Source organism: Orbicella faveolata, unplaced genomic scaffold, assembly GCF_042242905.1.
Source record: "Orbicella faveolata isolate gen_17 unplaced genomic scaffold, um_ofav_v1 contig_1, whole genome shotgun sequence".
In the NCBI taxonomy this organism is placed as follows: domain Eukaryota; kingdom Metazoa; phylum Cnidaria; class Anthozoa; order Scleractinia; family Merulinidae; genus Orbicella; species Orbicella faveolata.
The window spans coordinates 5212702-5225120 of NW_028301536.1; the positions used below are offsets into that span (position 1 = coordinate 5212702).

Genomic DNA, 12419 nt, shown 5'->3' on the forward strand with positions numbered 1-12419 from the left:
CTCTAACAGCCGACAGAAATTCGCATTTTCCGTAGAACTAGAGATCAGTTCCAGAACTTGGCTTGGGGAGGTACGTTTCGCAGAATTCCAAGAGAACAAGAAATCCTTCGCTATCAAGACGCGGTGGCCACCGTGCTGTTTAAAGCGCAACAAGCATGGCCGTTTTAGTATTGTTCGTTTGTTTGGCTTTGTTTTTGTTTTTTGTTTTTGTTTTTGTTTTTGTTTTTTTTGACCCCCAGAGGTTCCTCTTAGGAATTCTAGTAATGAGATAGGAATGAGGCGACTTGGAGTATTTCTCCTCCCCCTCTGGATGGGATTCTAGTCCATCGCAGATTTACCCCCCAGCATTAAGTTCACCGGTACCCATTATGCATCTGGGTGAAGAGAGGCACTGCGAAAGTGAAGTGTCTTGCCCAAGAACACAAAACAATATCCCCGGCCAGGGCATGAACTCAGACCGCTCGATCAGGAGACGAGCCGGCACTAACCATGAGGCCAACGCGCCTCTCACGCTCTCACATTACACGCTATTTTAATTGAATTACAAAGTAAATTAAGGAGCTCTCTACATGCGCTTTACAACATTCCAACAGAATACATCAGAATATTAACCTTTTCTTTGAATCGCGGTATATTGCGGTTAACCACATAATTTTAATGTGCGCAGTAATGAGCTGGAATCACCGAGCTCGTTTAGGAGAAAACAAACATTAACTTTGCTGTCGAGCTTGGCTTAAGGTCATTCCACTAAAATAGAACCCGCACTTAAAATTCTGCCAAAATTTGCCTATTGATTGTTTATATAATACATTGTGGGAACTTAAATTTTGAGATAAAAATGAAGGGTCCCAGGGTTCGTTTAGGAGCAACAGCACTTTGTTTATACCCAAAAATCCTTACAAAATTCACGTTTCCGACGACTGTTTGTTGTTCTACACTGAGAATTGGTCCATAATTATTTTACACAGAGAAATAAATTACTCAATTCAAAACAACAGAAAAAAAAGTGATAGGGCACCTTGCGAGTTTTCGAGAAAAGGATGATTTACCTCTTGGCGAGGTCCAGCCGTAAACAAAAAGCCGCCATTTTTTTTAATGCGCGCGCGCTAATCACGCGTGAAATTATGCGCAGTAGGGATGCGCAATTCAATAGTAAAGGAAATCTCTTAACGTTGTAGGTGTCATGCATCAATCAGCGGCCTCCCCCTGTGGGCCACTCCCGGGGACTCTGGGGGATTTGTCCAAATGCCCTTTCAAACCTCATCACATCCCCCAGGGTATAGAGCAGAGGAATTCTGACAAATACCCTGCCCCCCTGGGTGCAACGATAAGGACCAGTGTTCCCGTTAACGCACAAATGTACGAATTTTAGGCACAAAAACCAGCTATTTGCTCCGCTTAGACCCTCATTTAAAGTTTGTTGTATTTCAGTGCAGTTGGCTTTACTTCTAAAGAATTCACCAGAACAGCTTTCTTCTTATTTCCGAGCTCCAAGCGTTGTAAACAGGCATGTCGACGAAACTTGGTCAATTCAAGCCCTAAATCTCGTGCGACGGCTCGTGCGACGAGGACGCGAAGTGACCACCTCGAACAACATCCGGGAATCTTCGATAGGGTATACCGCTGACCAGCAAATCCCCAGGGTCTGCCCCCTGGGACTCAATCTCTGTGAACAAAAGTGATGTTTCCCCCCACACCCTCGGGCAACAAATATCTGACAATCTCGACAAATGCCGTTAGGTTCCCGTGGCTGCCTTGGGGGTGGCCCCCAAGAGGAAGCCAGTGATTGATTCATTAGCTGCACGCACTCGTGCGCATGCGTTCACTAATGGAAAATCGCGCACAGGATGCGCCATGCAGTTCAGACGAATTACCTTATATCTGGAATATAATTTACCATTAGGCAGAAAACGTTATTTTTATTGAGTTATATGAAATTGCAATACATATCAACACTTATCGTCTGCATTTGCAATGCGGGCAAAAACTAAAACTAAAAAATTGTGAGGCTTGTTTACAAGCTAAGCATTTAATTGAACACTCTGCTAACGAGAACATATGGCACACTTGTTTAGTGCAATAAATAACGTCCTTTGTACAAAAGTTCACTTTAAAACTTGCCAGCTTTAAAGTATTCAATTCACCAGTTTGCTCTCTGTCAAAATAAAATGATTATTTACACTCCAGTCCATTTTTGAAACAATAAAATACAACAATACCTACAAAGCACAAGGCGATATTCTAATATCCCGTTCAAAGCCTGAAAATGTTTTCAGGTCTTTTTTCTGGTAGTGTTATGGCTGCATTCGCATCTATCATCATGTCTACAATATTCTAAATGTACATCTTCAGACTGAATTTCAATAACCACATGAAGTTTAAACGGTTTAAATTAACTTAAGATAAATTCTTGTAAGAGTGCAGATTTACATCCTTTAAATATTTTTCTTTACTAAAATAAAATTATACGAAAGGTTATACGTTACTGTATTTAAATAGAATATAAAATATGTTTGTATCGACGATCTCGCAGCGAAGCATACGGCGCTTTCTTCGTCTGTTGTGGGAAAATCTAAGGGCCTGTTTACAAGGAGGGAGGGTTACCCTAGCAAGCGGGTTAACCCTAGCTGGAGGGCAAAAGATAGCCCGGGTTTACAAGCAAAATTTCACAGGTAGGGTAACCCTACAACCCGGAACAACTTAATGCGCGGTTACACTCAAAGGGTCTGGAAACAAAGAAAGTTAACCCGGATAGGCGGGTTAACCCTGCCTGGAGTGTTTGCAAGGGAAAAAGTTAACCCGCCTACCAGGGTAACCCTAGAACGCAGAAAAAAAGAGGAAATGTGTGCGTACTAGGGTAACCCGTTTGCTAGGGTAACCCGTTTACTGGGGTAACCCTCTCTCCTTGTAAACAGGCCCTAACTCAATAAAGCGAAATGGATAATGGAAGAAGAGAATGCGGTTTTTATACCTCATATTCTCGAGGGAAGATCCCTCATGATTGAAAATTGACTCTATTTTTGTTATTAAATGAAATCATGCAACATTCAAATCGAAATAGCTGAGCCATTAACAATCACGGCCAACTTTGTTGATTTTTCTTCTCTCTTTTTTTAAAGAAAAGAGAAATCACAGCAATTACTAGGATCAAGATAATATTGATGTGAAGTGTATAAAGAGATGATGGAGAAACTGAAGTATATCCAAAGGTAAGTGACGTGCAGGATTAAATTGGGACTCCCGGCTAAGCAGCTGATTTTCCTAAAATAGACAGCGCACTGTGGAACGGGCGGTCTCTCTTAAGCCCGATCATGGCTTCAAGAAAAATGTACCTTTCAGCCTTTCGTTCAGACATGTTACACTGGGTATTGACTTGCACAGAAGTTGCACCCTTGCGAGGAATCGATACAGTGTTAAGTAGCCGCAATCATTTCGAAATATTCGAAAACGCTTGTTGGGGCTAAAACGTCGCTGGACAAGCACATTTGAGGAAGTGTTTGCATTAGGCAATTTCTCATGCGATCTATGTTGCAACAAAACTGCAATATCAGATGCACGAAATATTGCCTGTGTAAATGTACCTTTAAGGTGGCATTTGGAATGCCAACATAGAAACGTTTCGATCAAGAAGACCACACTGCGATATTCACACTTAATAAGTAAAATTTGCGCAAATGGTCATGTCCAGCCATCCAGATTAAATTGCGGTTTAAAACCGAACTTTGGCCGTTTGAATCGCGCATCCCGCATCCCGCATCCCGCATCCCGCATCCCGCATCCCGCATGCCTAACTTGAAGAGACTGAATATTTAAGTCCTGAATATTCGCTCACTGGACGTGAACAGTTTCAAACGGTTGGAAGTTCAACGGTACGTATTTTTCCAGGGAGTAGGGAGTGGAGGGAAGGGAGGAGGAGGAAGGGGGGAGGGGGGAAGGGGGAAGGGAGAAAGGGGAGAGAGTTCAGGGGTAAACATGTATAAAAAGTGCCACGGAAGTGCGAAAAATTCCATACTCCGTCAAAACGGCGATTTTGTTATTTTGGATTTTGAATCTTTTGCCAATATGAAAGTCACCTTTGTAAGGTAACCCTTGTGGATGTACATTACAAGAGAAACATTCTTCTGTGTATCCCAGAGAAGCGTTACACCAACCTGCAACCCACCCCCGCGGCTACGGACACCATTTGTGTCCCCCCCTCCTGTTAAAGGAATTGGTGGTTCACTGTACATGCATTTTTTTCCCGACAGGAACTACATTACAAATTCTCAAGCAACCGGTTCCTCGTCGTCTTCCCTCGGTCGTCTCCTTCTTTGCCTCTTGCTTGATTTCTTTCGGCTCTTCTCCGGCGAGTCGCCAAACATCTCGTCCACCAGTTCTTGGTTGTGTTCTTCAGTAAGAGGTTGGTAAGCTCCCCTCTTTTGAGTAACACTCGGTAAATCTCGTTCGTCGTCGGCTACTCTCGGTAAAGTTGGAGCGGTATTCTGCTCCTCGTCTGTGAGTGAGCGATAACCACGCAAAGATTCATTCAAGTTAAATCCTTTTTTACTACTTTTAAAGTTTATTGGTGGAAGGTCGTTATTTTCTTGTTCTTTTTTCTTTGATTTTTTCTTCTTTTTGCTTTGTGTTCTGCAATTGAAAAGAAAATCCTATTTTTCTCTGATGAGTGCAATAGAAGTGGTGAGTGTAGTAAAAAAGGAAAGAAGGCGAGGAAAAACGTTAAAACTGGGTATTATTGACAAACAAATGAGGCAAGATGCAATTTTAGGTTGTCTCATGTTTAAAACAGGCTAAAAGACAATTGATGCAATAGAACACGGACGTCTAAAATAAAGAGTGCAAAAAGGTTTTACCGGTTGGAAACATCAAGTTGGAAGTCTGATTTAAAACTCTCAAAACACGACAGAAGATAAAACTAAGCTGCGTTTGTTCGTGAGCTGACCACTCACGTTGGAAGAGTGCAATCGACAAGCGTGGGAAAAGAAAAAAAAATGTCATTGCAAGAAAGAATTTTCTGTGTTCAAACACAACAATAAAATGACTTTGCACCCTGAAATTAGTTTGGAATCTCAAAATCTGAAAATCCCCCGTTACGTTCTGTCTCTTTCTCGGATTGGTTAATGAGCTGAAGAGGCTCGGGTTTAACTCTTTGCAACGAAATAATCTAGAGATGGCAATAAGGAGTTTGTTAAGGTGTAGGTCAAAGGTCAGAAAAGGGCGAAAACAGCATGAACAGGGGAGCAGGGTGAACTAAAGTTATGAGACAGGACAATACAAGAGAACAGAGTACATCAGAACAAATAGTGGTATGGATAATGAGCTGCACGTAGACAAGACAAAGCGGATATAATAACAGCTATAGAAGGAGAAGATGTAGTAAATCATAAAATTTATCTTACAGCAGAGACGTTACAGGTCAGTTCTAAGTGCAGCATTTAGAATACAGCAGTTAGGCTTTTGCGTCTGTTAATCCGTTAGTCTTTTTCTTGGGTCAAAAAAATGGTGCCTTATTACGTCAAATCAATCGTGCTAGTTTCAAAAATGGTGATTAAGAGTGAAACTAAATTCAGTGCGCGTGACAATTTTGCGTAATTTTTGCTCATTGTGGAGGTCACACACTAACCTGTACGTCAAGGTGCAAGTGCAAATATTCAAATAACGAATAAACTCACAATCAAAATCTGTTTGTGTGGCTTGTGCATTGTTAAGGTCACACAAAACGTAAGATAGCGATGATACAGGTGCTTTGTTAGAAAACGATTTAAACGAAAAAAGTCATTGCGTGACAAAGTTGCGTGATTTGTTCACAATTTCGACGTCACACACTAACTGACCTGTGCATGTCACGTCCGTGCCTTAAGCTGTCTTCTTATTGGTTGTGATTCGGATCAGGAACCTCACTGAAAGCAGTGAGATTACAATTCATTTGTACACGTAACTCAATCAATCAAGTAACCATAGAAACAATTACCAGTTGCTGTTGTTGAGGTGGTTGTTGCAGCCTCGTTCCCAGGATCTCTCATCTTCCCGTGAGGGTGGCAAGATGAGAGACCCTGGGAAAGAGTTTGAGTTGAGTTTGTAATAACTTTCTTAATCGTCAATATTATTCATTTGAATATATGTTTGCTTCTTGCTTCACAATTTTAAAATCAGCAAAAAGTTATTGAAAACAAAACCATAACGCCAGATATCACGATAAACTTTCTTCGCCGATATGAGCAAGTTTCATCAAGCAAGGTTAACATAGCTCTTAATGTGATGCTAAGCTTCCGCTGCAGTTCTTACTTATTGACCTCGCGTATCGATTATTTAACGCCTGTACTTCATTTTCAGTCAGATTACAAGCTTGCGGCATCAACAAGTCAGGCATTTTAACTGCTTACAGCATAGAATTTCATTTTTTGCCTAAGCAATAAAAAGAGCGTACCACAAATAAAGAGAAAGATGGAGAATACAGAACCCCAAAAAGAAAAAGTAACTGTGACAATGTTCTAACAGACGAAAGGATGATTGCCTTTTGTGTGAATTTTTGTCTGAAATTTCAAAGCTTGGTAATGACCCACAGCACATGAAAAATCAAAGGAACTTTAAAGGTAGCTGGCTACACATACCGTATTGGAGGCGGAGTTGTTATAGGGGCTGCACTTGCCCTACGGATCCTGGCCTCCAATGCACTTGGTCTTCTGCATAGCAAATAAAAAGCGAGAGATATAAGCCTAGATATCAACCCTTCTAAATCGCTAGTTATTAACTGGTTTTTACGTTCTTGGACATCTAGACAATCATTGTAATTCTCATTCTGACTAGAGAAATTATTCACAGATCTCAGTTCGTTTCAAACGTTACGTTACTTTCCCTCGAAATCTCTCTGTCACATTTCCAATTCCCCTTCCTTTTCTCTTCTCTTTTCGTCTTTTTTTCCCCTGGCGTTTACCTGTTAACTCAATATTGGTCAAAGGAAGGCAAGCTTGTGAACACCAGGACAATCACAATCATTATACTGCCCAACGTCGCCAGTCTCAAATTCAGTGCGGACATATCACGATCTCAGTAAAGCAAAATTCCGTTTTAAACTTATATCGCGACAACACAATCACTATATACAATACGTCTGTCTTTTAGAAGTTCACCTTGGATCAAGAGAGGTCTGTTTGCTCTCCTTCGTGTGGCCTGGGCCGTATATCTTAGATAGGAGTTCGTCAATTTCGTTCGATGACCTGAAAAGAAACCGTCATGGTTGTTGGAACTCGTCTAAAATTTTCAACCACTAGTAATTAAAAGATGGCAATGAAACTAGTGTTTGGATATTGGAAGTTGTTCAGCATCGATTTCAGCCATTTAACACTTCCATACCAAACGCAACCTCGTTCCCAGGGTCTTCTCCTGGAAGAGGACAGAGAACCTCGGGAACGAGGTTGTACCAAACACCGTTTGGGAATCGAACCGTGCCACGAATAAATGATCAGAGCAGAAAATTCATGTACATGTGTCCAGTATTGCTTAGTGCCAGGACTAGATCAACGAGTCCTTCAACATAGAAGAAATTTCTCAATGCACCAAGGATGAGCAAAGATTAACAAGAGTGAGTTGCGATATGAACTTACTTTGCGGGGAACAGAAACTTGAGCACTGATTCCAGTTCTTCCTCTTGAAGTTTGCCTTGTTGGACTAAAATCGAAATCAACTTTATGTTCTGAAAAAGAAAAAAAAGCAGTTGGTGTCTCTAGCTCCATTTTGCAGCTACTTTTCAAAACTATTTTAATACATATTAACAAACGGAACCGTCACAAGTCCTAAGATTCCTAAGAAAATATAAAACCATGCCTCGTCTAATGTCAATATTCTTGCCCCCCCCCCCCCCCCTTGATGTAAAAACCTACAAAACCCACACTAGTTTTATTTTTTTCATTCACAGAACAACTATTTAACACTCCAAAAAGATCCTCAGCTAAAAACGCCTCAATGCCACTGAAAAACAAACAGCACATCGCTAAAAGATTGTTCAATAGCTTTTATCTGAATGGTCACACACTAAAACATTGTCCACAGACGTAATTAATACACCCACCGTGTAAGAAACAGTACCCCATGAAAAGTACTACACAGAGGCTTTAATAGACCAATTTCGATAAATTCTAAAATTCTTGGGGTATCAATCTTCGATGTCATTTCTTCTACTTTACCATCCCCCCCCCCCTCCCCCCACCCTCTAAACTAAATCGAAATTGGCCTATTTGAATGGTAGCACACAAGTATCAGTCATGTACAGATCTTTTCATGTCAGGGTTTTGCAATTTTCTACCGACAGTTTTCCGTTTGTGCTGTACAAAATGCTTCTAACGTTGGAAGTTTAAATAAATTCAGAAAATCAAGTTACCTGTTCCTCTACTGCCTGCATTCTTTTGATGTCAGACGCCATCTTTAACTCGTTAATTGATTGGTCAATCTCCTTCTGCATCCGGGTTCTAAGATCGTTTAGTTCTTTCTGATGCCTTGCCTTCATAGCTGCTTTCCTTAACTTCATGGCCATGTTGTTCACATTGAGATTGCTCATATATTGAGATAACTCGTCCTTAGTAGAAGAGAACCAATGAATTAAAAATGTGGTGCGATTAAACAATCCTGGTTTTTACTCTTTATACGCAGCTGGTGAGATAGTCGAAGTTAACTGAATTTGCAGTTTAACTTGCTGTGTGGAAAAGAAATCTCTGCTACAGTCGTTTTGCATTCTCTTGAATGCGACACATTGCCAACCCTCGTTCTACATAACTGCGAACACATTGCTTTCTCTTTCATTCAGTCACCAAGCAGTTAACATACGGCTGTAGACGCCTTTCCAAACGCTGATTAAAACTCACTTCACATACAAACTACACTGAACACCGCAGCTGTAAAAGTCTAGCGATAAACAACTTTTCTTTCTTAGACGCTCTGATTTTTGTTTGTTTCTTTGTCTGTTTTCTTGCTATGGGCATACATTGTGGACGTTGTAAAACACACGACCTTGGCCAATTAATATGAAGATATATGATAATCACCTGAGCTTTCAATTAGAAAAACAATTACATTTCATAATCATTTAATTTAGAGCTACCTCCATTTTACAATTATATAACCTATTTACCTTTTGCTTCAGTACAAGAGTTTCCTCGCGTTGTTTCATTCGTTGTTGAAGCCGCTCTCTCAACACCTATATGAAAACACGGTCAACCAGTTTACAAACAACACATGTTTGACTAGCCACAAAAAAAAACAAAAACAAAAAACAAAAAAAAAAAACTGAACTACTAATGTTAAGCCAATTTATACCAAAATATAAATTATAGTTAATGTCTAACCATACACCCCAGGAGAGAGAAAAAATCAGGTCACTTCTGGTCACGGATCACTTCCCACATATGAGTTACTCAAGTCGGATGATCCCGCTCAGCCAATCAGCATCTACCATGCACGTGAAATCTTGCACTGTATAATCACATGCTCAGCCGTGCACAACACAGTTCTTGCACTTTCCCATTCGCAGAACCAAAATTTCCCTCCCACCCTTCCCTGTTTTATCCCTCTCTCTATGAAATGAGACAAGTAGATATGTGTTCCTTGAAATACAAGTAGCTCTGGTACATGTATTAGAATACAAAGGTATTGCAGTGAGAACTAAGGTTTAGACAGTAACCCCAAATAATGACTTTATAAAGTTTGACAATGAAGTTATTCCTTAACCCGGGGGATGCGACCTCTAGAGAGGATTATCAACTCTCCATACCCTTGGGGATTATTACCCCCTAGAGAGGATTATCACCTCTCTCTGAGTATCCTAGGGGATTATCACCCCCTAGAGAGCATGATCACCTCTCACTCAGTACCCTTGGGGGATTATCACCCCCTCTTGAGGATTACCACCTCGTACTGAGTACCCTGGGGGATTATCACCCCCAGGGCGATCCTTACATCCCTAGGAAAAAGTGACCTAGAATTCTTTATTGGAGTGCTTCATCCCTTACCCCTTTTCCCCACAAATGTTCTGGTTGTGTTGTTTGTTTGTGTATAATTATAGTAAGGGTTATGGGTTAGGAACATTAACACAAATATCCATCAAAGATTTTAAATATATTATATACATCGCTTCCTCGGAATGTCTTATTTCACTTCAGTTTGGATCACAAAATGTCGCTAACCTGCTCTTGTTTTTCTTTCTGTAGTTTCAAGTTTTCTTCCAGGTTTTTGGTGTCCTAAAAACAATAAAATGTTAAAAATCGGGGTATATAAAGTGTAATATACAGCCCTGCTGAAACATTTGGAGACATAGAGCTCCCCTCTTCATCTCTCCCAACTCCGTTCCCTCCCCTTACCCACAGACAACCAAAGCCCGATATTCAAATGTTGCTCTGGGTGATGGGCCTGTAAAAATGACTAATGCCTTCACATTTTGATATAAAATTATCACTTGTCGGGGATTTGTTTAGAATCCCAAGGACTTTTGCAGAGATTTTAGTCCTTTTTTCTTTGAAATATTTAGCTATCGTTAATTCTGTAACCTATTTGATTTCGCTTCGGTGACCATTGTCCATTTTTAATCAATAAGTACCCCCACTACTTAGGGGAAGGTTGTTCGAAAAAAATAAAGAAAACTTCTGGCTAAGCGATCAACTTATCCAACCGTATTAAAAACAGAAAACAAGAAAAGGAACGGTGATCAACCCAGTACCATTTCTCCTTACACTAACATACATTATCAAGAAGACAGACAATGAGAATACAGAAAACTATCAATTAAGGAACACTGTGAAAAGTAAGACACACCTTTTGGTATTTTTCCATGATTTTCTGTGTCTCTGGGTCCTTGAATGTTCCTTTGGATTCCAATTCATCAACAAGCCCGGCTTGAAGCTGACCCAACGCCTGTTGCTGCATAGCAATCTTCGAGATCTGTTTCGAAGAGGACGGGAAATTTAGCGTCGTGATTCTACAAGTCGGTGCAACGTAACAAACGTTGAATAGGTATCTAAAGGCGTTGGCGAGGGGAAGGGGGGTAAGGCTGGCCTAACATAACCAAGCCCCTCAAATGGTGCTAAGTATCTCACGTGCAATGATTCACTTAATATAAGGTTTGAAAGTTGTTTAGCAGTTATTTTAAACACCAATAATGGAAAACGTCCCTTAAAATTTCCGAAAATTGCGCGACCTAGCCCTTTTGACACTGACGGCATTGGTATAAACTCTCTCTTTTAACCATTTTTCATACCATAATAGAACTCTGCCGCTTTCACAATAAAATATCGAGACATGAACAAAAGACGAAGAAACACAGTTGGAAACTTTTAATAAATATCAGTCGTATTGACATCTAGTCTGAACTTCTAGTCTGCTATGGGCTTCTCGGCTAACATTTTATATTACTACTTGAAACTGAACACATCCGAAGCATATTCGATCTGCAGAGCCAAGGTTTTATACAGACATACTGCACAGATCTCGATAACTGCAAAAATCAGAAGCTTAATGATAACCTATGTTATAAGGTTCGTCTAATCAAGCTTAAGTTATTACCACTTAATTACTGGTTAGAATATCTTGACTTAGTTTTCTTTTTTAAGTGTCTTCATGGGCATATAGATTTCACTCGTGAATTTAGTTATTATTTTTCTTTTCTAAAGGGCAACACGCGCCGTGCTTCACCAGGGCTGCATTTAAAGACTAACGCTTGTCGTACGTCTTCCTTCCGAGACTTTTACTTCAACAGAATAACTTTGATATGGAACAGTTTAGCTGAAAATATCAAGGATTCAGACACTATAAGCTCTTTTAAAAGTAAACTTAAGTCATTTTATTTTACTAGACTTTTAAATGTTTTTGATGGTGACAATTTTCGTTCTTTTAAATTAATTTGTCCTAAGTGTCGCCGTGTTAATATTTTCTTTGTCTGTGCTTGTTAAGTTGATTAGTATATTTTAGATTGTATTTGTGTTATTTAGATTATATGATTTGTAGTTTAGTCGGGTCAGGGAAGGGTTTTTTCGTGATATTTTTTAGGGGGTTGGGTGTGGGTGTATTAAACAAAGTAGGGGACTTATGTCCTATTGTTAAGCACCTGTACTTGTACGAATCCATAAATAATAATAGAATAATATCCATTTTTTAATAGGTATCGTCCCCGCCTTTGCCGGCGTATGTGCGTTAAGGTTCCAAATGTTACGAACTGAGCGACGTGTTTACTAACAAAGAGGTGAAAAGCAAACCAACAATAACTTCAGGTAACCATCACATCGAATACGTACCTGTTTTGCCTTTTCGATCTGTAGTTTTGCTATTATAGCACCCAGTTTCTCGTGGTGTTCCTCGAGTCTTTTGGATCTCTCAGCGAGCATTTCTTCGCGAACCTGGAACCAACAGAACAAATGTAGTCTCGAAATATGTGGAGCAAA

At 40.1% G+C, this 12419-nt stretch overlaps 1 protein-coding gene across 2 annotated transcripts in view; it reads right to left on the reverse strand.

Moving 5' to 3' along the window:
- Window positions 1-1899: 1899 nt before the first annotated feature.
- Window positions 1900-12419, reverse strand: part of LOC110064639 (uncharacterized) — a 38695-nt gene continuing 28175 nt past the window's right edge. Inside the window, exons 31-40 of one of the 2 annotated variants that reach the window (XM_089286341.1) lie at window positions 12273-12374; window positions 10798-10923; window positions 10173-10226; window positions 9122-9187; window positions 8375-8569; window positions 7602-7690; window positions 7128-7214; window positions 6609-6680; window positions 5832-5897; window positions 4539-4626 (exon numbers count right to left, since the gene is read on the reverse strand). In XM_089286341.1, the coding sequence (XP_089142467.1) occupies window positions 5867-5897; window positions 6609-6680; window positions 7128-7214; window positions 7602-7690; window positions 8375-8569; window positions 9122-9187; window positions 10173-10226; window positions 10798-10923; window positions 12273-12374 (822 nt within the window). In that variant the 3' untranslated portion in view covers window positions 4539-4626; window positions 5832-5866. Of the gene's footprint in view, window positions 4627-5831; window positions 5898-6608; window positions 6681-7127; window positions 7215-7601; window positions 7691-8374; window positions 8570-9121; window positions 9188-10172; window positions 10227-10797; window positions 10924-12272; window positions 12375-12419 lie in introns of both variants that reach the window. The other variant, XM_089286334.1, reaches the window with a different exon arrangement.